The sequence below is a fragment of the Meriones unguiculatus genome, chromosome 4 (genome assembly GCF_030254825.1).
Source record: "Meriones unguiculatus strain TT.TT164.6M chromosome 4, Bangor_MerUng_6.1, whole genome shotgun sequence".
NCBI classification, from domain to species: domain Eukaryota; kingdom Metazoa; phylum Chordata; class Mammalia; order Rodentia; family Muridae; genus Meriones; species Meriones unguiculatus.
The window spans coordinates 7,573,672-7,599,572 of record NC_083352.1 but is presented as its reverse complement, the minus strand read 5'-3'; the positions used below and the strand labels follow the sequence as shown (position 1 = coordinate 7,599,572).

General features: G+C 46.8%; 1 protein-coding gene across 1 annotated transcript in view; it reads left to right on the top strand.

The window, feature by feature from the left end:
- The window catches only part of Tubgcp3 (tubulin gamma complex component 3), a 58,106-nt gene extending 32,708 nt beyond the window's left edge, over window positions 1-25,398 (top strand). The window contains exons 13-22 of the mRNA XM_021657406.2: window positions 233-341; window positions 1,548-1,737; window positions 3,559-3,694; window positions 4,411-4,479; window positions 8,705-8,840; window positions 14,767-14,855; window positions 14,936-15,067; window positions 18,371-18,511; window positions 23,599-23,715; window positions 24,367-25,398. Coding sequence (XP_021513081.1) covers window positions 233-341; window positions 1,548-1,737; window positions 3,559-3,694; window positions 4,411-4,479; window positions 8,705-8,840; window positions 14,767-14,855; window positions 14,936-15,067; window positions 18,371-18,511; window positions 23,599-23,715; window positions 24,367-24,525 — 1,278 coding nt within the window. The 3' untranslated portion in view covers window positions 24,526-25,398. The remainder of the gene's footprint in view (window positions 1-232; window positions 342-1,547; window positions 1,738-3,558; window positions 3,695-4,410; window positions 4,480-8,704; window positions 8,841-14,766; window positions 14,856-14,935; window positions 15,068-18,370; window positions 18,512-23,598; window positions 23,716-24,366) is intronic.
- The last annotated feature ends 503 nt before the right edge of the window (window positions 25,399-25,901 follow it).

Sequence of the window (25,901 nt, the reverse complement as noted above, 5' to 3'; positions counted from 1 at the left end):
GTAACTCTGTGACAGAACTGATTTTCAGCTGAAGTTTTGTTGTGCTCTGCTAATAGGCTGCCCTGGTGTATGCTTATCCATGTGTTTTTTGACCTCTTAGAACTCAGTTGATACAGATCCAGCACTTGTGCCCTGTGTTTAAATTGGTAGCTGATGGGTAATGTGTGAATATTTGAAGTGTTTGCATCATTGGCTTGTATAAAGGGGAATTATAGCTCATTTTCCTTTTTAGGTCCTTTTGATAGGAAAGTCAATAAATTTCTTACACCAAGTTTGTCATGATCAGACGCCTACCACAAAAATGATAGCTGTGACCAAGTCTGCAGAGTCACCCTGTGACGGTATGTTTATTGTAATGGTGGTAAAGGTGATGGGAATATGATGGTGGTGATGGTGATGACAGTGACAGTGATGGGCTTATGGTGGTGGTGATGGGCTTGTGGTGATGATGATGGGCTGGTGGTGGTGATGAGATGGTGGTGGCCATATGCTTATGAAGGTATGAGGTGGTGAGTGTAGACAGTGTTCGTGACGATGTGTTGCTTACAAAAATGTGCTCCTACAGAGCATATATGTACATATATGAAATAGCTATTGCTATGTGGATGTTCACATTTTTTAATATGGAGTTAGTAGTATTGGAATAGAGTTAGCTGTTTCCTCTTTAGTAATGGTCATTGCTTTATTCCCATGATGATAAAAAGATAGTAAATAAATAAAGCAGATGGGAAGGCAGTGCTAGCCTTATGACTCAGGATCTTCAGAGGTCAGGTTCTGACCGCATTCTGAAGGTTCCTTTGTCAACTGGTGGGAATCTGCCACCCCTTTTCCTTTTTTTCTGCTCTCTGCCTGCCCCTGCCTCCATGCCTCCCTGTCAGCTCGCTTCCAGTTTTCGAGTGCTCTTGCCATCTTGGTTCTTTCACTTTGCGCAAGAAGTGGTGCCTGAAAACTCCAGCCAAAGACTAGAGCGGAATCTAGAGATTTAGGATTTAGATTTATCTACATACGATGGCTAAGGGCAAGGCCAATGCTGTGGAAAGGGCTGCTGAGGTCGGGAGGCAGCCTGTGCAGCTCCTGAGAGCTGCAGCTTCTCACACAATGGCTTGCATGCAGACTTCTGCACAGCCTCTGGGGCAGTCCGTGAGAGAGATGGGATCTGGAACCAGATTTGAGTTTATCTGTGCGTAAGAGTTGGAAGAGGTGCTGGTGGTCCCCTGGAGTCTCCAGTTGGGTTGGGATGATGCTCTAATGTGGTTGTGAGACCAGTTAAGTGAGGACATATCTTTCTGTTAGCTATAGCCTGCAGTGTGGTCCTTGAGCTTGCATGTAGTGCTGAGGCTGACCCTCCTGGAAACCCAAGTTTCAGCCTTTACTCTTGGTCCTGGGGACACTGGCCTTGTAGGGTCAGCACTGCTTTACCTTCACTGACTGAGGCTGGACTGGCTTTACATTGATGGGTTGGCTCTGGTTCTGTATATGCCTTGATTGTTCCTCTGTTAAGATATGTGTTACATATGGATGTGTCCCTGTCCCTTTTGTTTTTACAGCTGCAGATATATTCACAGACTTAGAAAATGCATTTCAAGGGAAAATTGATGCTGCTTATTTTGAGACCAGCAAATATCTGTTGGATGTCCTCAATAAGAAGTACAGTCTGCTGGAGCACATGCAGGCCATGCGGCGCTACCTGCTTCTCGGCCAGGGAGACTTTATACGGCACCTAATGGATTTGCTAAAGTGAGAAACTCCATCTTTAACTTGATGAAAACCTGACGACTTTTCTTTAAAAGAAGAAGGGACATCTGGAGGAAATGAGTTGAATCCTTACAGAATCTACATGGATAAATTTTCATGGGTTAAATCCCTTACTTTTTTCTTTGGTCGCCAGCAGACCGTCATATGTATGCCATGCCAAGTTCATGTGGATGCCTCATGCTGCCATGGATCCCACGGCTATAAAGTAGTTCATGAGGATGCCATGAGTGCTGTGGCATGTATAGTAGCTCCCTGAGTGGGCGGAGTTGGAAGATAGTCACAGTTAACTTTGGCTTCAGTTTGAAATTAATTTGATAAGTACATGGTTTAAGTTGGCCTATTAGTTACTGTGTCTTACGCAGCGTGGCAAAACCTTGCCCTTCTTGCTTGTTCCCTGTGGCCTTCCTCCTGTTGTACGATGTCAGACGTGGTGTAGTTCAGGGCTCTGGATGGGGCTGGTGTTGAATGGGCCATGATTGGTCACAGCAGGGCCAGCCCCTTCACTGAGGCATTTGAAGGGTGTGGTCACTTGTTGTGTCTCAGGTCCCTTTAAGGATATGCAAATTAATTGTTTCCCATAGGACAAAAAAATAGCAAGGTTCCTTTACACCTTGCCTGTGCTAAGGAAGCTGATGTTTGGACCTGTGGTCTCAAGGTTAGCTTTATCTGACTTCCCAGGAGGTCCAGTCCCCAGCTGTCCCATCTTAGCCACCAGGGACATTTGTGTGGCAGTGCTGTCCTGGAGCTTCTCAGGTGGAGCTGGTTATCGGCTGCTATGGAGGCTCGGAAATCCCACTGGCTGGGGAGCGTTACCACACCAGATTTGAGGGATTCTTAGATTCTTAGTTTGAAGGGAATGTGGTGAGGGGCTGTTAAAGGAAAGATGTCCTCTTGGTGCTGGCCTGGATGTGCACAGGGTGTGGGCTTGTGCAGACAGCCTAGCCGGGTAGGGCAGAGTTGGAGGTCTGGATAGCATTGCAGATCACCTCCACCCCACAGCACTGTCTTCGCCTCCGGGAGTCACCTCCTCAGAGGTGTGACTTCAGTGTAAGGGACAACCATCAGGCTGACTCCTGTTGGCTGCAGGTCCATTTGAGGATTTGTGTCTTTTCACCTTGCCTGCACTAGCACTCATAGGCACACCTGAGATGGTTGCTATCTCTTGACCATGTCAGGAAACAAAGAAACAGCCCTCAGCAATAAAGTATGATGGGTGTTGGGCAATGGTGTGGTGACGTTGGGCCCTTTGGAGCTATCATGTCTATACGTAGTTGTACAGATGTTGGTCTTTGTAGGAAATTATAATGATCCTACCCATGGGCTAGTCACAATTTGAAAACTCTCCATGTATAGAACGCATAAGTACTTTCAGCCTAAGCTGAATGAAAATTACTATGTTTGATATTTCGAAGAGATGTGCTTTCTACAATTCTGTTGGCAGTTCAGGTCACGAAGCTGTTTTTAGTGAAGCAGAGTTGGGGTTCTTAAAGGGATTTTAATAGATTTTGAACATAGGGGTATGAGAAAGAAGATGCAGGAAGACAGAGCAAAGCATGGTGTGGGCTCCACCGAGTGTCTCACGTTGTGGTCTTTGCAGTGGTCACACATGGGGTTCTTTAAGGGATTCTAAGAAACCTGAGTGAGTCCACAGGGTGGTTGCTAGGGCACCGTAGTATTCTTAGAACTACGTTTATCCATCCCATTTGTCTTTTTAATTTTTGAACTTTTACATTTTAAATTAGTAGTGTTTTTTTTTTAAGAACTCAAATAACAGTATCTTTAATTTTAAATACATTTCTTAAGACCAGAACTTGTTCGCCCAGCAACGACTTTATATCAGCATAACTTGACGGGGATTCTTGAAACTGCTGTAAGAGCCACCAACGCCCAGTTTGATAGCCCAGAGATCCTCAGGAGGCTAGATGTGAGGCTGCTGGAGGTACATGAGGGTGCTGGGGCACGTGGGGGTGCTGGGGCAGCTGATTCCCAGTCTCCTCTCCAGTATCTTCCTATCATGTCAGTCACAAGTCTGGCCATTCCTGGAAACTAAACTTCCTGTGTGTGCTCTGCCCTGTATTAGGGGAGGCAAGCCCCTCTCCTTAAGCCACGTCATCTGCCGAGGGATAGTTCCCGGGTTGGATGCTGTATATGAGATAGGACACACAGAGCGTGGGAGTGTCACAGGTGCTTAGTGACGTGAGCCACACATAATGGTAAATTGAAGTGGCACACATGCCCAGCAGGGGGCCGCAGCTGCTCCTCAGAGAGCTGGGGTGAAGAGCATGAGTCCTCACTGCCTGACCTGTTAGGTCACTATTAGAAACTCGCTGGCTTTCTTGAAATACAGGCTTTTCGAGGTTTAAAGCCTGGTGGGAGGCAGCGTGGTTTGCCATAAAAGTGTTCTGAACTTTGAGCATGTGTTTGCACTGTTCATTCAGAACAATGCCACTTTTTCCTGAGTGTGGTGTGCCTCCCTCCCTCTTGCTTGGATGCCGGGGCCAGTGCGCAGGCCCATCCCTGCTTGCACTGCAGAGCACTTCCTGGTTCTAAAGCCTGCACCTTATTTTACTGCCTTGTTGCTGAGCAGTTGACAGGTTCTTTAGCAATAAGTAAAAAGCCTTTCAGTTATTTGTTGTTTTATTTTATTACTGGTAGGTTTCTCCAGGTGACACTGGATGGGATGTCTTCAGCCTGGATTACCATGTCGATGGACCGATTGCCACTGTAAGATTGATCAATCATTCTATGTATTTGTGTGCAGTGTTCACAGCTGTTTGGATTGCTGGCCATTTTATTGTTTCAAACTGTCTTTTTTTCCTAAGAACTAAGGTTCAAAGTAATTGTGATGTAGGATATATACCCATTGAATGAGTTGCATAAGCCAAGGCTGTGTTCCAGATAATTATTAATGAGAGCTGAAATGCTCTATTATTTTAAGAATTCTTAGAGATATCATTTGTTCTGTCACAGGTTTCAGCAAGTGCTTAATAAATGCATTGTTCATTTTATGCCATTATTCTTAGACTGTAGCAACTAATTTAGGATAATTTGAAAGGAAGCATAAAGTATATTTTAGGGGAATCGTTTTTTCCCACTTAGATGAAATTTGATATTTAGCATTCATTGAAGCTGATGAGCCGATAGCTGTCTCATTGTTCACGCATTTTCACTCACTTAGGAGAAGGGCCGTTTCCTCTACCACATCACAGAAGCTTGGCTAGAGGAGGCATGCGTGCGTCTGCAGTTAAACTGCCTTTCTCGCTCATGTTTTCTCTTTTTAGGATTGAGTGAATCCTCCTGACCGCAGACCCTCTGAGACTTTGTCATTTCTGTGTCTGTAGTGATGAGGAAGTAAACTGTTCCTTTTAACATTGGGGATATTTGCTAAGCATGACTGGACTCTAAAGTCCCTTCTCTGTGGCTGGTGCACAGTGGCTGCATGACTGTCCCTTTTGTGGGATAAATCACATCCCTGCTCTGATGACTCCACGAAGCCACATCCATAGAACGCCAGTTACATGTGTGTCTCAGTCCACTGTGGCCCGAGAGCTGTTAGGAAGGGTTCTTTGACTCATGACTCCCATATTTGACTTGGATTGTTCTTATGTTTAATCTGTCACCATATGAAGAGTGGCCTTTGTCCCTGGCTGGTGTCCTGAGTGGTAGTTACTGTGCACAACTGCATGGCCTCTCAGCAAGCTGTTTAGGACTTAATACTGTCTGCTTTGTTAGCTTCTGTGCATTATGTATTTTCATGCATAAAAGGTACATTAATAAGGCCCAGAAGCCAGGCATAGTGGCTCATGCCTGTAATCCCAGCACTCAGAGAGGCAGAGGCACCAGATCACTGTGAGTCTGAGGCCAGCCTGGTCTACAAAGCGAGTCTAGGACAGCCAAGGCTACACAGAGAAACGCTATCTTGAAAAAAGCAAAAGTTAAAGGAAAAAAAAAAGGCTCAGGATACAGCTCAGTGCTAGAGCACTTGCCTAGCATGTATGAGTGAGGTCTAAGTTCCATCCCTAGGCCACAAAGACAACCACGCCATACATGTAGTAAAGATATTTGCATTGACTGTTAAGAGAGTGCAAGTGCCTTTGTACTTTGAGGTGACTGCATGTGGTCTAGATGTGTGATTACACATTTGTTGGATGGTGTTTGTTATTGTGCTGGGTACAGCTAAAACTCAGAGGCTTTAGATACAACTTTAGCAGGACTGAAGAAGCACAGTTTATACCACAGCTTTATTTTAATGACACATCTGTGACAGCCTGGTCACAGTTGGCCCACAGGTATCATGGGCCAGCTGAGTTGTGACAGGAGCCAGGCTGCCAGATAGAGAAAGGGGAGAAGGACAATGGTGTTGTTTGGAAGCCCATCCAGGAACAGAGTGCAGGAGTGCTCATGCATGACTTAAGGCGTTTCTTTTGTGGGTGGAGAATATCTCTATCACGGCCCTTACTATAGGCGCATTACTGCACATTGTTAGACATTGTTTGTCATGTTTAATTGTATACAGAGGTTATATCAGGAGATATATCAGGAGGCTGGGGAGTTGACAAATTTGAGGACTACAGTTCAGATCTCCAGCCTTCCTGTCAATGCTACATGGACTAGGCAGCCCTCCTGCAGTCCCAGTGCACAGAAAACAGAGACAGGAGAGCTCAGGATGAGCTGGCTAGTGTAGCTGAGTGAGCGAGTGCTGGGCTCAGGTAAGACTCCGTCTCAGTAACAGAAGGTGGAGAGCAGATATCTGCATGCACATGCTCCATGTACAGGCGTACACACATGCAAAAGGAGAAATGCACAAAAGATAAAGGAAGCCTATTCTATAAACACAGGTATTTTTTTTTTCTGCTTTTCTCTTGGTTAATTTGTGTGTTACCTGTTTCCATTCTATTCTCATTAATTGAGGTTGTCATTTTTTGAACAGAATTTAATTACAGTAGGAATATATCTTATAGCAATCATATAATTATATCTTATATAATAGCAGCATTAGGTTCTACTAATTCTAAGATATAAAATGTCAGTGAAATTTTTGGGTAAGTCTAATTTGGGACATTGTGAAATTCACAACCCAGCTTACTTAATGTGAAGAACACATTAGCTAAATCTTGCTCATTAATGCTATAAAGTATTTCTGGTTGATCTTGCTTTTTATGAGTCTCAAGCTGTGGTAAAGTCCATCCGGGCGTAAGTGTGATGAGGTCACATAGTCTTGAATTCAGCTGCAGCAGACTGATTTGGAGGGCTTGCAGTGATGCTCTGTGCAGCGTCCGAGGCTGGTGAGGGAAGCTGAGAACAGGGCATCATCAGGGCTGCCGAGCAAGACGGGGGTCTCTGCAGATAAGAAGTCTGGAGCTTGCTGAATCTCTGGGCTCTAGTCTCCCTTAGGTGAACCATATAACCGTGTATATAGAGAAGAGTTCTGTAATTGACTCATGACATCTAAATCAGCCATGCTTAATTTCTATAATCACAAGAGTGATAATTAATAGTGTAGGAAGAAAGCAATATGCAGATAATCCCCTAAACTCTTGGATTTGATTTTGAAATTACTTCAGAGCAGGTTCCAGCCACTCCTGTGTATTGTTATTTGCTTGTCCATCACCACCACCACCACCATTGAGCACCTTCCCAAGTCTGCCATTGAGTGGCATAGGGAGAGTGCTTGTTACACATGCGTGAGGAACACAGAGGAACACAAGATAAGAGAATGCTTGTTACACATGCGTGAGGAACACAAGATAAGGCGGCGTACAGGTAGAGATCCGTGCTGAAGTGTAAGGAACAAGGTTAAAATTCTAAGAGACTGTGTGAAGTACAGCTAGATGGCTGCTGAGGTGGAAAGGTAGGGTGAGCACTGCAGGGTCTCCTGGGAAGGCAGAAGGACAGACAAGGCAAGCTTTCTCGGGGATCAGAGCTTCTTCAGAGCAAAGTGTGGCCCTGTGCCTGTGCTGAAGCCTATGTACCCTGTGTGGTCAGTGCAGGCAGCTCTGTCGGAGGCTTCCTTCACTGTCTAGTATAACTGGGTAGCCTGCATTTTATTTGTGAAACTTGGCCAGCACAGGAGGGATGACGGGAGGAGGGCCTGAGACAGTCTACACCAGGAGCCAGCACTTGCCCGAGAAGTCGCATCTGTGGGGTTCGGAAGAAGTCTGTAAACTCGTGATGGTGACCTGGAAGACTTGTCAGGGTGGTGGTGCCGCTAGGCTTGTCTGCTTTGGGAGATGTTGTCACTAAAGCAAGTGATTCCTCTGCCTTTCTCTCTTAGAAGTTGGGGGTACAGTCAAATGTTCAAGTTTAGACTGATACGGGCTGGCTTTAAAGGCCTGGTGAGTTATGGCTAGAGAGTTGGCTCAGTGATTAAGAACACTTGCTGTGCTTCCATAGGACCCATGCTCTATTCCCAGCACTCATGGTGAGTCACAGCCATCTGTAACTACAGACTCAGGGGATCCAGTGTCCTCTTCTGGTCTCCCAAGGCACCAGGCATGCACATGGTTCACGGACACACATGTAGGCAAATATAAAGCATAAAATAATTTTTTTTAAAGCTAGGCATGGTGGTGCATGTCTTTAATCTTAGTGCTTGGGGACAGAGGCAGTCAGGTCTCTGAGGTGGAGGCCAGCCTGGTTTACATAGAGAGTTCTACCCTGTCCTGAAACCCAGAGCGGGGCAAAGTCCTGGTGAGTTAGTTGTCTGCTAGTCACACCTGCCCTCACCCGTGTCTCCAGCTGCAGGACTGATACAAGCACGCCTGCCTGCTGCTGGTGTAGGAGTAACTAGGTGGCTGCCATTCCAGTGTAACCCTTCTGAAAGCGCTTCCTTCCTTATTTATGTCCCGTGTAGACTGGGCTGGACTTGTGTGGTTGCTGATTATGGGAAGGCTGGGCCTGGGCTAGGGAGTTTTTTGCACATGAGCCACAGTGTGTCTTGTCTCTCCAGGTGTTCACGAGAGAGTGCATGGGCCACTACCTGAGAGTGTTTAACTTCCTGTGGAGGGCCAAGCGCATGGAGTACATCCTCACTGACATTCGGAAAGGACACATGTGCAATGCGAAGCTCCTGAGGAACATGCCAGGTAAAGCCAGAGGAGGCCAGCGCCTGGGCCTGCTGTGCTGTGTTCTTTTGGCACCAAACATTAAAGTCTTAAAGTAACTGAGCTGAAAGGACTCAGAGTTGTGCTTTGACTTTGGACTTATGAAAAGGTTTATTTGTATCACAGTTTCTTGACTTAGTCACAGGGTAAGAGAAAATTAAGTCACACTGGATATTTTGTCCCCATACCATGAAGTTTTGTTTAGTTTTGTTTTGATCACATTTGTTTTTCAGTAAAGTTCCTGGTGTAGTTTAATTAAAATAATAATAACAACGATACTGTATGTGTGAGTGCCTGAGTCCATGTAGATGCGCCGTGTGAATGCTTGGTACACATGGAGGCCAGAAGAGAGGTTGGATGCCTTGGAAGTGGCGTCACAGACATTTGTGAGCTGTCACGTGGGTGCTGGTAATCTAACCTGGATTCTCAGAAAGAGCAGACAGTGCTCTTAACCATGGAGCCGTCCCTCCAGCCCCTGGTTTAAATACCAATTTTCAAGGAAGGAAAATATTTCAGTAGGTCCCTGGTTTATTCAAAATTCACTTAGTGCCTTAATTGTATTCTCTTTGAAGTATTAATTTTTCTTTTGACCATAATCCAGGATGTGGACGTGTTTTATATTTTATAATTTAGAAATATAGTTAAGACACTTAGATATTTAGTCAAGCTTGTGTTAATGTTTCAATGTTGAACAGCTTCAATTATGAATAATTTTGAGTTGATTATATTGAACTCAATTATGAAAGCATTCCATAAACCTCTCCAAAGAACAATTAAACTGAAGCTGCCCTTTGATTAGTAAATTATGAGTAAAATGGAGCAGTTGTTTGAAGGAAGAGGTTTCCTCATCGCTGCTGTGGGTTGTAGGCTGACTCCAGACAGCGGTGGCTACAGCAGACTGTAGACAGGGGCAGCCAACCAAGCCCGTGTGGCCGTAGGAGAAAGTGGCCTTTTCCAGGGCTCTCAACACTGTCTATACTCATGGATGGCTGAGAAGGAAGAGAAGGGAGTGCAGCTAGCTTCCTGTTTCACAAGATGAAGCTGACAGTGTGGTGGGTGAGCTATCTTCTTCATAGCCTTCTCGCCACAAAGAGAACTGGCCTCCTAGGTCCTCAAGGAAAAAGAACACAATGTCTTTGTGCAGAGCTGAGGCGAGGATTGCGCAGAAGGTGACCTGTTGTGTTGTACCCTACCCCCGCTCCCAATCTGACCCTTCAATTGTATTTCCTTCTGTTTAAGCTGTCCACTTACTCGTTGAGATAAAAACGATGTTTAGACATTGTGCTTTTAGAGGCGTGGAGCAGAGTGCTAATCCTCTGATAGGTTGGTAACAAAGCACACTGGTTGGTGGCGGTGCAGTCTGTTCTGTATAAGACAGTAGCGCTCTATGAGCTTAAGAAATGTAAGTAAGCAGCTGGAGAGCTGCCTGTGGTTTAGAGCACTTGTTCTGGCTGAGTACCCAGGTTCAATTCCCAGCACCCACATGGTGGCTTACAACCACCTATTACCTCAGTCCCAGAGAACTTGATGCCTTCTTCTGACAGCCTCTCACACCAGGCACACATGCAGTATAGGCATATATGCAAGCAAGACACTCATAAATAATAAATATCAATGTATCGTTAAATAATAAAAATAAGTAGAAAGAAGTGTAATTAAGTAAGAGTTGTTTGCAATGGTGTATATGAAGCCCCACTCTGCTGGACTGGAGTGAAAGCGGTCTGCTTTCTCTGTCCTTTCTGACTGTTGAGCAGGACTATTCCTGCTGATTGTCTGCAGTGAGACCACATGCCTGCCAAGTGCTGTGCCTGCCCTGTAGGCATCAGTCAGTCACAGAATCTCTTAGGAGGCATTGTGGAGACCTCGTTGTCACAGACTAGTCCAAGGTTGAGGAAGGAAAGTAATTGGAATTTTATAATTGCATTCTGTACTTGTGCTTGGCTCTCAAGTTTGTTGGAAGGCAAAAATGGAAGCCTTGGAGAAAAGAAATGAGTCAAGAATAAGCTAAAATGAATTAAAGATGGAAAGTCCTGTGGAGGAACCCAAGTCTCCTTTAGCATAGAAGCCATGGAGGAACATGGAAGGAGGCATATGTGACAGGTTTTTTTGGTCACTACATTACAGAAGCTGGAATGGGAGTCAGCCTTCTGTGTCACAGCTTCACTTGATGCTACTGCTGCCTCTTGCTGCTCACTGTACTTCTCTGTGTTCAGCCTATGCCTGCAGCAAACAGTTGTAGGTAAGCTGAACCAGCTCATTGTCTATTGAGAAGCCATGAGAAGCCAAGGGTTTAGTCTCCAAATTCATTCTGTTGGTTATCCTTTAACCACATTTTATCACTTCTGAAGTGAGCATTGTTGCTCTGGGTTTACCTTCCAGGGTATGTCTGAGCTGCTGAGCTGTAGCCATCAGGGGCTGCATTGCCTGCAGGGTGCCAGCCACAGGCATGGGCACTTGCCCTTGTAAAGATGGATGACATGGTGGTTCTGGACTGAGGCATAGAAGGGTAGTATGCAGTACTAGTCATTGTAGGGAGAAGGGCAGGTACTGAGAAGTAACTCAAGGCCACAGACTGATGCGTAGCACAACTGGTCTGCTTGCAGCTGTTTTCTTTGCGGTGATGTATTTAACAGTGATACATTTTACAAAGGTGGCACCTTAGCCATCTTCCTCTTCAGGGCCAGTGTGTGGGCACCTTGATTTAGGTGAGTCCTGTCACAAACTTGAAACCGTGCTTGTGCCTGCCTGGCCTAGGGTTTCCAGGGTTAAATTTGCAGAGAAATCCTCAGACCAGCAACAGCCTGAGCCTAACAGTGAGTTGTTGTCTTTGTGAGTGACGCTTCACTGTAATTCACACACAACAAATGCTGTTAGGTGGGCATAACGGCATCTGGATGTCAAATGTGAGAATGCAGAAACATTCTAGTTCTTAAAGTATCTTTTATGTCCAAAGCCTTGGAAAATAAATTGGATAGGTATTTAATCGAGCCACTGTCAACAGAGCAGCGCCAGGGGAAGTACAAGTTGTGGAGAGCATCTTGAAGCTGTGATGAAACTACTCTAGGGTATTTCTTTAGAAAGGAATATTGAACTTAGGATATAAGGTGTCTCCTGCTGCAGGTATGTCCTGCAGAACATGCCTGGGCCACAGAGCCACTGGTTCAGCTTACACTGAGGGTCTTTCAGTAGCCTTTACAGGGCAGTAGACAACCAGGAATGAGTGCATGTAGTCTAGGTAAGCAGAAGGGAAGAATGGTCATTAAAAGAAGATTGATTTGCTTTTATTTTGTATGTATGGTATTTGCCTGCGTGTGTGTATGTGCACCATGTGTGTGCCTGGTGTCTTCAGAGCCAGAAGAGGGTGTTGGGTCTCCTGAAATTGGTGTTACTGACCACTGTGAGCTGTTATATGGGTGTTGAAAAACTGAATCTCAAGTGCTCTTAACCTCTGAGCCATCATCTCTCCAGCCTCCAAATAGACATTCCTAACTATGTAAAAGTGTATGTTAACCCAGCAGGATGCACTTGTATGTTCATTGCACCTCAGTGTGCTATTGCACCGAGACCATTCTTATCATTGTGAGGGTTCTCCTGGGCCAGTCGTGAAACATGCTTTAAGCATGCATTTGTATTTCAGGGTCCTGGGCAGAGCATGGAGGATAGCAAGTACAGATTACATCTTCAGGGCTAAATGGATGTGCTAGGCCTTTGGCTCAAGCCGATATTCCTCACAGCCTCACAGAGCTGGCAGTGTGTTTTGACTCCTTGACCAGGAAGGATAGCATGAAGGTAGCAGACTTCAGTGATGCCTGGAGGGCTGTGTTCTCAACTTTGTTTTCCAGTAGGCAGTGACCTCACTGTCAGGTGTCACTATGGAAGAATGTCTTTTCCAACAGACGAAGTGACAGATTTTCCTAGGAAGGACACGTATGTTAACATTGTTCCACGTGAGCAGGACTTGAGTACTGGGGTGAGGCTAATGCAAATGGCTTGTGCAACTGGATTGTGCTGCCTGGCGGCTATTGCAGAACGGACTCAAAGGCGCAAATGTGACACACGTGGGTGTGTTAGTGTACCCTGCTGTGCTCCAGGGGCCTGGAGCATGCACACACACAGTGGGAGAGGCAGAGTCCTTTCGATCCAGCTCTTGCTGGAAACCCAGAGTCGACCTGCAGAGCTTTCTTCTGAGGTCACGACCATGCATACCTGAGGTGGCTCTGTCCTCTGCATGGCAAACTGAAGTCAACTGTATGGCAGAGAACTGGGTTTGATAGCCTGGTCTCAGGGGGGAAAACCACACTCCAGGCCTTCAAGAGAACTGGGAGCTCAGCCCCCTTGTCAGATGCCTGGTCACCATTGTGCGAACACATGCCTGCTCACTCCAGACAGGGAACCAAGACAGACCAAAGGGGCAAAGACCCTGAGTCCAACTTGGCAAACCAGGGAGTTTATTGGGTTAGGAGTATCGGTGAGGGGCAACTTGAAGGAGCACATGTGACTCAGTTGACACTGATGGCAAGCCAGTGAGCTTGACTGGGATCGGCACAGGGGTCAGGGCGACTGGGTGTGGCTAAATGAAGAAGAGCATCTCTGTCCTCCAGCAGTTAGTAATTGCTTATGCGTCCCGGGGGAAGGCTGAGCAGACTCACAGCATCAGGAAGGCTGTTGCATCCTGGAAGCCCCTCTTCCATGGGGGCTGTTTAGTGGGCTCGACCTCGTGAGAGCTGCAGATAATGGCAGCTGCTCTGATTTGAGGATGGTGCTGGCCATGTCTGAGCCAGGAGACAGTTTGCCATGACCTGCCCCTCATCAGGAGGCCCATGAGCAACACCTGCTTTTTGGGTTTCCCTCTCACTTTGCACAGGCATGTTTCCCCAAACTCCGTGTCAGATTCATTAGGGTCAGACTTGCTATTGCCTGCTCATGTGACAGTTTGCACTCTTGTGCAGTTCTTGCACACATTGGTTTATATGTGTGCTCTGGGCTGCATTTCATTCATCGAAGAATTTGAATCTGTTGTTGTTTTTAATTTGGGATCATGTTTCCGTCTTCCCTCTCTTGACCAAATGTGTTCACGGCACCAGGACAGCAATGCCCTGCCTGTTGGTCTCCAGCCCTCGAGGTGTGTCTTTCGTTGATGTCACATTTTCTGTGGGAACGGCAGTCCCCTAGGGCCCCTCATTTGTCACTTAGTGTTTCTTTTGTTAGGACTGATGCTACTTCTTAGGACCCAGCACTGTAAGCTTAAAGCATCAGTTGTAGCAAACATTCTAGAGGCCAGAAATCCAACATGAGGCAGAAGCCAGTTCTGTCCTGGCCCTGTGAAAGCTCTGGAGGCCTTTCCTGCGTTCCCTGGATGCCAACATGGGCAGTATTCTGCACTTGCGTGTCAGCTCCCTGGCACCCTGCCTTTTCTTCTTGCTGAATTAGGGCCTACCCCAAGGCCTCTTGTCTCCAGATGAGTAGGGGGAAGTAGCATTCCTTGCGTGGTGGGTTGGACCAGTTGCAAAGAAGGCGTAAAATAAGGCTTGTATTTATGTGCAGTGCTCACATCTATGAAATAGACTTTTATACTTAGCTGTGTGGTGTGTGTGCACACATAAGTATGCAGAATGCTGATGAGCGAGCACAGAGACCAGAAGAGGCCGTCTGCTGTTCTTGGTCACTCTGCACCTCACTACCTGTTCTGTCGGCCAGCCAGCCCTTTACATGGAATCTGAAACCAAGTTCGTCTGTGGGCAAAGCAAGAACTGTTACCACTGAACACACCCCTTTTTAGCTAAAGCACCAGGATTGTTTCCTGCCCGCCGTCTGGAATAAGGCTTATGGCTCCGTTGGAGGGCAGGCGGCAGGCAGAGAGGTCTGTGCCAGCACGAACACCTACCTGGTGCCATGTTGTCTTTTGCAGAGTTCTCTGGGGTGCTTCACCAGTGCCACATCCTGGCCTCCGAGATGGTGCACTTCATTCATCAGATGCAGTACTACATCACCTTTGAGGTGAGCTGGCTTCCTGCCCCTGCAGTCTGGCTCAGCCTGAGACGAGCAGGCCCTGCCCACAGCCTTACCTTGCCCTTCAGGTTCTTGAGTGCTCCTGGGATGAGCTTTGGAACAGAGTGCAACAGGCCCAGGACCTGGACCACATTATCGCAGCACACGAGGCATTCCTGGACACCATCACCTCACGCTGTCTCCTCGACAGCAACTCCAGGGTAAGGCTCTGTCCTACAAACCAGGACCGAAGCTGTCAGTTGTCAGGCACTGCTGCATCAGGGACTGAGAGAGGTATATTAAACTTGTTTGAGGGTCACTTCCTAATAGAGTTGGAATAAAATCGGTCAGATGAGAGTGTGTGCTGACACCTGGTATGGCTGTGAGGATAAGGACGAGCAGCGATACTCTGTTGGTGGGTATGAACAGGAGACTTTGTCATGAGTGATGGCCTGTGGAGCTGTGTGAGGATGGGCACTGGAAAGGCATCCAAACACCAAAACAAGTGGTGGCGTGTGTGACAGTCCCGAAGAATGGAGAATGTACAGCTCTTCGTGTCTTCCTCTTTGTGCTGGGAATCAGTCTTGGGGCCTGTGGATTCTAGACACTCACTCTGAGGACGCAGTTTCCATTTTCTTGGTTAGGGATAGTGCTGTTTTAGATAATGGCATGTGGCTACATGGATTTAAGCGGACTGTGTGCACAGAGCTGTGAGCGCCCCGTAGCCCAGGGCTTTCTCCTTGACTTCGTTTCTCTAGAGAGCCCCTGTCCTGGGAAGGGGCATGTTTTGAGTAGCAAGACTTTCTGGAGTAGTGACTTCCTTTAAAGGTCTGGGACAAGAAAGAATACACTCTGAGCTGGAAGCAGGTCAGCTGTGCATCGGGTCAGCCTGTGTGAGCACTTGTCGCAGTGCGCGCTGCTCGAGACACAGTCCAGGTTTGCAGGGATGCTGCTGCCTGCATTTTACCGAGGCTTTCAGTTTGTTTTCTGTTTGTCTGCATTAGCATTCCATGCTGGGGCGGAGTGTTTGAATAAACTTAATTATTAGTATGTGTAACATACAGTGAGCAAAGGCACTTCTATATGGAAGTTGCTTTCTGGATACTGAAACAGTGGCATAGAAACATGCTGAATATACTTGGAACATAATTAGTAACTCACGAAATGTGCATCTGAAGTGGTCTGGGTTCCTGTTGGCCATTCTTACCACGTCCAATCTCTGTGAGGTTGGTATACAGTGGGTGTTACATCTGTTACGTGCCACTTTATTATGACTGTGGAGGTGTCAGTATGCTGGTGATTGTATGGTAGTACCCGCAGGCCCTCAGCCATTCTGTGATGTGCCGTAGACATGGAGCACCCATGAGTGGGCCGTTGTCAACGTTCAGACAGATGGCAGGCTCTTCTTGTGACTCCAGGGCTCTGTTTTCAGAAGCAAATGAAAATTTGTGGGAATTAAATTAGATGATTCACCATGGTAACCGGCTTGTAGATGTAGCTGCTACTCTTTTCAAGCTGTTAAAGTCACATTTTATGTTGTTTTGCAGAGGTTAAATGGTTGTGAAAGTCACGGGTGTATTGCTCTTCAGAAAATGTTGGGATGACTAAGGACTGCACCCACGCTGGCACCTTGTGCTCTCTGTGGCTCTGCTAACATGGCGGCTGAGCTCATAAAGGATGGCAGATGTCTGTCTGAGACAAGTTGGGTCGTCCTAATTCTTGAATTCATAGAATAGCTGTGAATATGAGCCAAAGAAGCTCATGCTGCCTATCTGCAGGGCAGTAGTCCTGGGGAGTAGTTGTTTGGGGGTGAGTATCAACCGCCTTCACTGAAGGAACTGTGCCTCAGGCTCCAGCAGTCCTAAAGTTGTGCCTTGGTGGCTGTGTAATGGAACGAATAGCTGTTGTTTGTAGGGTCAGGCTCCTGCTATACAGCTCAGACTGGCTGGAACGTTTGATCCTCCCATCTTACCTGCAGAGTGCTGAGATTATAGCTGTGAGCTACCACACCTGGCTCGGAGCATTTTGTCATCGTTTGTTCCTAAGGAAGAAATCTATTATATAAAACAGAGTGAGGTAATCTGTTATGGGCATACTAATTTTAAATATAGCATTTTCATTATGTCACTGTGAGAAAATCAGTTATCACGATACACAGTGAAGCTGGAGGTGGAGGAATGACGGTTGCAAGTATGAATGTGTGTATCTCGTAGTTTATTTATGCAACGTTGAAAAACCTTGAGCAGCACAGTAACACGATGCAGGCTGGAAGCAGCTCAGAGTGTGCAGTCACAGAGCCCTGGAGCAGAGCGAAGAAACTGAGTGTACACTTTACCTAATGGCCCTCAAGAGAGATGCAGTGTTCCAAAAATAAGCTGTTTTTTACACACTACAATAGAAAAATAAACTAGAGAATTACATTCTTATTAAAATTTAAGCAGTACCATTCCCATTCTTTGTTTTCTATTTTTGTCATAAAATAAAATTCTGGCAGACAACAGGACCACACTTGCTTGAGCTTGTGTCCAGCATACGTGGCTGCATGTCAGCAGTGGCATCTCCTGTTCTGGCTCTTCTGTCTGCCTGCATTTCTGTGCAGGTTGAAGGCCCTGTTTCACATGTGTGCATTGTAGCAAGAGCCATGGACTGCTCATTTTGCAGTTTCTGTTCCTGGATGGGCTCAGCTGTCAGTGGTGTTGCTGACATCTCAGCAGGACAGGGTGCCGAGATGGGTGACAGGAATAGCTTCATTAACTGTGGAGTGCGTGTGGGTATCAGTTTCTCTGCAGGCTAGAGTCTTCCAAAGTGTGGTGGTTTGAATGAGAATGGCTCCCGTGTTCAAATGCTTGGCCCCTGGTTTGTAGAACTGTTTGGGCAGAATAGGAGGTGTGGCCTTGTTGGAGGAGGTGTGTCACTGGGAGTGGGCCTTGATGTTTCAAAAAGCCCACAGCAGGCCCAGCCTTGCTCACTGTGCCTGCTGCCTTTGGGGCAGGATGTAAAGCTCTCAGCTACTGCTCCAGTGCCTTGCGTGTCTGCTTCCTGCCATTATGACTGTGGACTCACCCTCTAACACTGTAAGCCCCAGCTAAAGGCTTTCTTTATGAGTTGCAATATAGCAGCAGCTAAGACACAAAGCAAGGACTAGGAGGAGCCTGTCCATTTTGGTGTTGCTGTGTGGCTTTGGAGATGTGCGCACACTTGTAGACACACACAGAGCACACGTGGTAGTTAGTGTGTCTATGTCCTCAAGTCACACTTTGTGCGGTGGATGTAACTTTAGAACAGCCCACTCTCAGGGGTCAAATTGAGAATCCGGCAGCGCCTGCAGGCAGCATGACTGCTTTGTTAGGGTGGAGACCTCTTGACCCGAATGCTTCCTTGTCACCCTCCTCTAACATGGTTATACTGGAGACCATTTTCCCGAGTCTTGGGAGGCAGGGAACCCCACGCACAAGTGTATCTTAAGTGGAAATGCCTCACTAGCATGTTGAAATTCTGTTCATCGGAAAACATTGTCTTTTCAGGTACTTTTGAATCAGCTCAGAGCTGTGTTTGATCAAATCCTTGAACTTCAGAATGCCCAAGATGCGATGTACAGAGCCGCACTGGAAGAGTTACAGAGACGGCTGCAGTTTGAAGAGAGGAAGAAACAGCGTGAAGTTGAGGTGTGCTTTTGGCCCACGCTTTCTCACTGCTGCCAGTCACCATGGACGGCAGTGATAGCTTCTTTGCGGGAATCTCCGCACACTGAGTTGATGTGCAGTCGACTCTGGGTTGGAGGAAGTTCTGAGTGCTGTCAGATTGAGTGGTCACCTCACTCTGTCACTGTGCTGTAGAGCAGCGACAGTGGTGCCCCAGTGTCTCTGTCCTGGTGTCTCCAGAATCAGCCTGTGCCCTATCAGTGACTAGAAGCTGTGGGTCAGGCACCCTGACTTGTTACTGGCACACGAGCTTGGTTTCCTTAGGACGTTTCTGTGTGTTCCCAGTGGCCTGGAGTTGGTGAGATCCGTTAGACAAGTCAGGCTGCTAGTGGAGTTTCTTGCTCTTTCTAGGTGCCTAGTCTTGGGGTAATGAAGGACAGGTTGTTTAGTTGGCATAGTTAGTTGGTTCTACTTTTGAGTATTATTCCTGTACCACCCATGTAAGGTATCTGGCAGCCACATCGCAGGTGCCGAAGGGTGGAGTTTGGAAGCAGGAGTGTGTGTCCTTTTGGTGCTCTTGCTTATCCTAGCTGCAGTGACTTATGGGTGGTTCTGAAGAACACACACATAATCTCCTGATCCATGCCCAGCAGCCTGCTTGTGCCTGACAAACACAGGGTTATGCCCTAGCTATCACTTTCCATCTCTGTGCTGTTGGTAGAGTTGTCACCTGTGACGTGATATGTAAAGCAGTTGTGATACACAGAATGACGTCAGTGTCACCCTCCAGTGTTAGCTATTGTCAGACTACATATAACCTCCTACTGAGACCAACCTTTATTATTCTAGGCAGGCAGTGGTGGTGCACACCTTTAATCCTAGCACTCAGGAGGCAGAGACGGGTAGATCTATGAGTTCAAGGACAGCCTGGTCTACACAGTGATTTCCAGGATAGCCAGAGCTATATATTGAGACCCAAATATATATATATATATTTGGTCTTAAAAAACCAAAACAAATAAAGAAGATTTACTGTTCTGCTAATAGTGTGATGGCTAGTTGTGTGCACAGTGCTGGTGTCACCACATGGCGGCAGCAGCAGAAGTGACATGGCTACAGACTCAGTGCAGGTTTACTGGGTGTGTTTCATTCAGAGACGCTTGCTTGTCTAGGGAAAGTTGGAAAGCTGAGACTGCCTACAAAATGTATTTAAATTCAAAAGGTAAAATAACTCTGCAGCAGTCATTCAGATGTGGGTCCGCTGAATTTGTTAGAGATGGAGCTAGCTCCTGGGAGGATTTCAGCATCCTGAGTGCCGTGCTGCGGAGGCTGGCTTCCGCGCTCTGTCATGCTGCTGTTAGGTGGAGCAGTCCCAGAGGTCCTTCCTTCGGCAATTCATGGCTCCTCTCTACTCTCTTCCCACTTTTCTTCTCAAAACCCCTTCAGTTATTATGATATTTCCAATTCAAATTTAGGATTGAAGGGCTTTTACTTCTTTCAGTTTAAAAAATACATTTCTACATTGACACTCTTGGTTCAGCATTAGCATACTTAGTTCCTGCTGCTGTGACACCCACACTTCTGTACACACCCCTGTATTCATGATTCGGGGACCAGTCCCAGCCATAGTAATTGACTGCACCGTGACTAGTAGGACTTCCCAGAGAATCTAGCCCACTAGGGAAGTGTATTCAGAATCTACATTGTCCAGTCCTGTGAAGTGGTGATTCCAAAATGTTATCCCGTCATCTCAGTACACATTAACTGCAGTTATTTCTGCTGTTCTCTGTTTGGTAGAGCATGGATGTGAAACTCCAAAATTTTTACTAATTGACATACCAAATGGAGAATATGTTACAGAATGTTTGAGATTATTCCAAGTATACAGAAGTCTTTGTATCGGTCTAATAAGATTGTTATGAACTGGCTTTTTCAGAATAAAGGAAAAATAATTAATCCCAAGTAAAACCAGATTAAAGATCTGTATGGCAGATCTGCACATTGCTGAAGTGCTGGGAGCTTCTCCTGAGATGAGAGTGAGACTGGGAACTGCTGGGCTGGCATGCCGTGCACTGATGGTCATGAACATGGCAGGGAAGAGAAACCAGGTTCCTTTGCAAAGTGGTTGTGAGCCTGAAATTCAAAATACCCTTGATGTGGATTATTGAAATAAATAAGTGAGTTTGGCTGGGTGCCTAGAAATCAAATATTCAAGAGTTTGTTTTCTGTCAGTGGCAATCAGAATGAAAGTTTAAAAGACATGCCATGTGATCTGCACGTGTTCCATAAGGCTGAAACGGCCTGGCTTTCTTGAATTTGTGGTGTCTAGCAAGGCTCCTGGAGCCAGCCCCTGAGGACCCTGATGTTTTCAGTCTCCTTTCCAGTTGTAACAAATGCAACTCAGGAAGAAAGGCTTCGTGAGCTCACAGTTGCGGGCTTCTGTCCACAGAGGCCGAGTCACAGAACAGAAGCTCGAGGGAATTGTTTCCACAATCAGGAACAGAGAGCAAAGAATGCATTTGTGCCAAGCCTCAGCACACTCTTTCCTTTTCATCAGTTAGGGCCCAGCAAATGGGCGGCGCTGCTCACAGTTGGGGTGGGTCCTCTCACCTCAGTTAGCGAAGTTTAGAAATCGCTCACAGCCTTCCCCATAGGCCTAATCTACGCAAGTCTACATTGGCAGTCTTCCCAGGTGACTCCACATTTTGTCAATCTGATGACTAAAACTGATCATTACAGCTTCCGCTTTGTCTGCATGACACACAAATACATTACTCTAAGCCACACCTTTCTGTGTTAGTTAGGGTGACTATTGCTGTGATGAAACACCACGGCCAAAAGCAATTTGGGGAGGAAAGGGTTGATTTGACATTACTGTGCATCATCACAGGAAGTCAAGACAGGAATTCAAACAGGGCAGGAAACTGTAGACAGGGGCTGATGCAGAGACCTTGGAGAGGTGCTGCTTACTGGCCTGCTCATCGTGGCTTGCTCAGCCTGCTTTCTTATGGAACCCAGAACCACTACCTCAGGGATGGCAGCACCCACATTGAGCTAGTCATCAATTGCTGACTAAGAAAATGCACCACAGGCCTGCCTACAGCACGATCTTATGAGGGCATTTTTTCAATTGAGGTTCCCTCTGCTCAGATCACTATAGCTTGAATCAAAGTTGACATAAAATTAACCAGCATACCGTCTACCCCTTGTCCCCAAAGTCTTCTGTTGGACTCATAATGTAAAATTTAAAAAGTTTCCATAAGTTTCTTGTAAATTTGTAATATTTTAGAAGTTCAAAGACTCTGAACTGTGAACTCCTGTTAGATCAAAAACAACTTATACACTTCCAACATATAATGGCATAGAATAAACATTCCAGTTTCAAAATGGAGTAACATAGCAAGAAATAATCAAACTGAAATGCCAAATCCAATATGGCAAACTGCAGCTCCATGTCCAGCATCTGGGGCTCATGATGAAATTGACTGGGCCCCAAAGGGTTCAGGCAGCCCCATTCCTTCAGCCCTTCCACTTGTGGCACACACAGCTTCTCTTTCAAATGTAGTCCAGCTCCGCTTCATGCCTGCAGCTCTTCCGGGCACATGTCCTGTGATCCTGGCATCCCCAACACTCTGGAGTTTCTACACTTGCACTTCCTCTTCACAGTAGCACACATGGCCTCTGAGGGTTTGCTTCTCTCTGGGGACCTCACCCCTGCCACACAGTGCCTGACCTCAGCTGCTCTCTGCCACTCCTTCCTCCTTGTGTCTTTCATACTTTCAAAAGCAACAGCACCTAAGCAGAGCCACCATCAGGAGGTGTAGTCTGCCCCCATGGACCATAGCTGTATCAGCTTCCGTGTGCTGACCCTGAGGACACACTTTCCTGATGCCCCTGTGCAGACCACCAGGTTTCTCCTTCATGGTGCTCATCTCTGTAACAGCCACAGCTGCTTTTCTGTCTGCACTTCCATGTCAAAAACTTGAAGCTTGTCCACACACCTTTCTAGTGAATAGTCCATTACCTTTAAATTCAATGTCACTCAAGATTTCAGGACACTGGCAAAATTAAGGCAGATTCTTACTAAAACATCACAGGCCCTGGCCCAGTTGCTGACAGTCCTTGTTCTTGGAGGCCTCATGAGCCAGGCCTGGGTTGCTGGAGACAATGGGTAAATAAGCTAGTAAGTGGCCTAATGGCTAATGAGAGGTGGAAGTGTGCATGTAAAGAAATCGAGAAAGAAATGGCATCGTCTTGTCCTTAAGTCTATGGAAATAGATTGATATCTGTAAAGGATATCTGTAATGGTCTACAGGTCCCCAAAGTGGACTGCATTTGATATGCTAAAGGGAACTTATGCTGTTGAAAGTACAGTTGGGGCTGCTGGAAAACCTCCCACCCTGCCTAGCTACAGTTCCATGTTACAGCAAGGCCATTGCCAGAGGGTGTGAATTATCTGAACTGATGACTTAGGAAGAGCAAGCCTGAGTTCTGAATACCAATGGGCAAATCAGAAATGAGAGACTCTAGCAAAATGAACAGTTTCCTACATCCAGGGTATGTACCAGGAATGTCAAGGTTCATCAGAAAATGTAGTAAATGGAACTTCGCATGTTTGCCAATGAAAAGAGAACTCCCACTCAGGCTGGCTGAACAGTCAAGTTTACCTTTACTGACATTTTTTCTTGGCGGCAAAGAGGTGTTGAGATAAGGTCTTACTGTGTATAGCCCAGTCTGGCCTCCAGTTTTACCATTCTCTTGCCTCAGATGGGATTAAGGGTGTGGGCTACTGCATGCCTGGCTGAAAATGACCTTTTAGAATGAGAGTAGGTAGATGTGTCCCCAGGAAACACCTCAGTCCACGGAAGATTGTCTAAGGTGTTCCCTCTAGAGTCAGGAGTGCCATCTCTCAGGGCCGACAATTCCCTTTGTGCTCGTTGTCAGAATGAGGGCACGTGGAGGGGCACGGCCATCCACAGCATAACGTACAAAGCTGTGGAGACTGGTTAGTGGGAGTAGGCCTCACAGTGATGAGCTATGCGTTCAACATTCCCAGTAGCCAGCAAGGAGGCATCCACCAACTGAACTTGCTGCTGCTTCTAATCATCCAGGGCCAATGGGGAGTGACAGCGGCAGAGGAAGAGGAGGAGAACAGGAGGATCCGAGAATTCCAGGACTCCATACCAAAAATGTGTTCACAGTTGCGGATATTGACACACTTTTACCAGGTGTGTATAAGTGCGTGCCATGATGTCCTCTTCCATGCTTGCTGCTTGCTTCTGGAGGGTTGGCCATGTGGCTGGTGTCTGTCATGTGGGCAGTACTCAGGAGCTGGTGGTCCCCCTGAGGAGTTGCCCTTGCTGACTCATCCTCACTGGGCTCTCCGAGCAGCTGTACAGCTAGGAGGGGAGACTCTGGGTGGGATTCTCATGCTCTTCATGGTGACCGCACTGAGTGCCATCGCTTTGGACGGTGTAGGTTTGTTTGAGAGGTCTAGGCCATGAGCAGGCACAGTGACTTTGCTAAATCAGCGTCTGACAGAACCATGTCCCTTCACAGTAATAGAGCCCAGGAATGGCTTTGAGCTTGAATCCGTTTCCCCTCTAGAGTAACGGCTGAGCATGTGTTTGTAAGCCGGTGAGATGACAGGGATGCCCAGTGGAACACCAAGCTTTCTGTTCCCCTGTAGCGTGTGTGTGCAGAGGGATGTCAGGAGGTCAGCCTGTCTAACTGCACAGACAGTGAGTCCTGATGGAGCCCACAGGCTGAGTGGATGCCTGGGCCATGCTCAGTTCCTGCTTGGAGCTTGTGGCGGTGGCATCGTGAGGGGCTGTGCTCGGGCAGAGCGCTCTGACCATCTCTCCTGTGTTCCATCCTAGGGTGTTGTGCAGCAGTTTCTGGTGCTGCTGATGACCAGCTCTGATGAAAGTCTCCGCTTTCTCAGCTTCAGGTTGGACTTCAATGAGCATTACAAAGCCAGAGAGCCCAGGCTCCGGGTTTCTCTGGGCAGTAGGGGCCGGCGCAGTTCCCACACGTGAGGCTGTCTGAGGTTAGGAGAAGCCCACACAAGCCAGACCGTCCAGGCAGCTGGGTGCCTCGCACAGGCCACAGTGTTTCGGCACTGTGTCTGCCGAAGTCTCGTTCTGCACCTGACCTGAGTGTCTGTGATGTCACCCAGTTCAGGAGGCCACTCACCGACAATGTAGTCTTCATAGTTGGAAGACGCTGTGATGTGTTGGAACATCTAATTTCCACCATGTAATTTATATTTGTCAGTTAAAAAAAGACAAAAAACCCCCCACCACCAACAAACTGTTTCTTGCCACAGAAAACTAAGGCAGTGGTGTGTTCATAAATTGAGAGAATGTCACTGCTACTTTTTAGCATCCTCCGTAGAGACAGTTTTTGTTATCATGATGACGCTAAATTGAAACATGTCTCTAGGAAAATACATAGAGTATTGGTGTTAGTGTTGAAAACACGAGCCTGGTGCGGACATCGCTACCCAGGCATCGCCGTCACACTCGTTCTTACTTTCTCTTCCAAGGTTTACATTTTTATATTTAGTTTGCTAATTCAAATAATGTGTAAAGAGTGCAAACAAGCAGGGGCCATGGAGGGCGGAGGTGTCGCTAGCCCAGCTGTGCAGACCACACTGGGCAGTGCACATGCGAACGAGGCAAGGCCAAGACTGTTCTATTTTCAGAGTTCTGATAAGTGTTGGAAAGAAATCAACTTGGGTACTGGAGGCTTCCCTTCTTGCCTATTTTTTCATTGTAAATATTTATATATTACCAACCAGATGACGGAGGGAACTGGTTTTTGTAAAAATGTCCTATTGGTCACATAATTATGCCTTTTTTTATGTTGCATAAGTGAGAACTTAGAGAATTAAAGACCATTATCTTTCAGATGTGTCACGTGTTTCTCGAGCACTCTGGAAAAACTGTCCACTTGCTGGATTTGTGGGTAGGAACTGATGGGATTTGCTTGACTGCTGCAGGACATGAGTCGTTTAAAGTTTGTGAAGCTCGTATTCCACTTGGAGTATGAGAGTGCAAGCAAGCACTGCTGTGCACGGGTCACTTCCACGAGCTCACGCCACATCCAGATCTGTTTGTGGTTCCAGGGCACTGGGAAGTCCAGGTGTCACAGTAGTGAATCCGCGGTGAAGGCCGTCCTTAGCACGTAGCTTTATTTAAAATTTTATAAGTGCAAAGCTGGGTGTGCAGGCACATGCCTGTGACCATAGCAGTTGGTGGGTAGGGTCTAGAGGACCAGGAGTTCAAGGTCACCCTTTGCCACACAGGTAGTGTGAAAACCCTTGGGATGCATAAGACCCCCCTCACACACACTCACCAAAAAACAAACCAAAAAAAAAACAAAAAAAAACAACACCAAAAACAGTTTATAG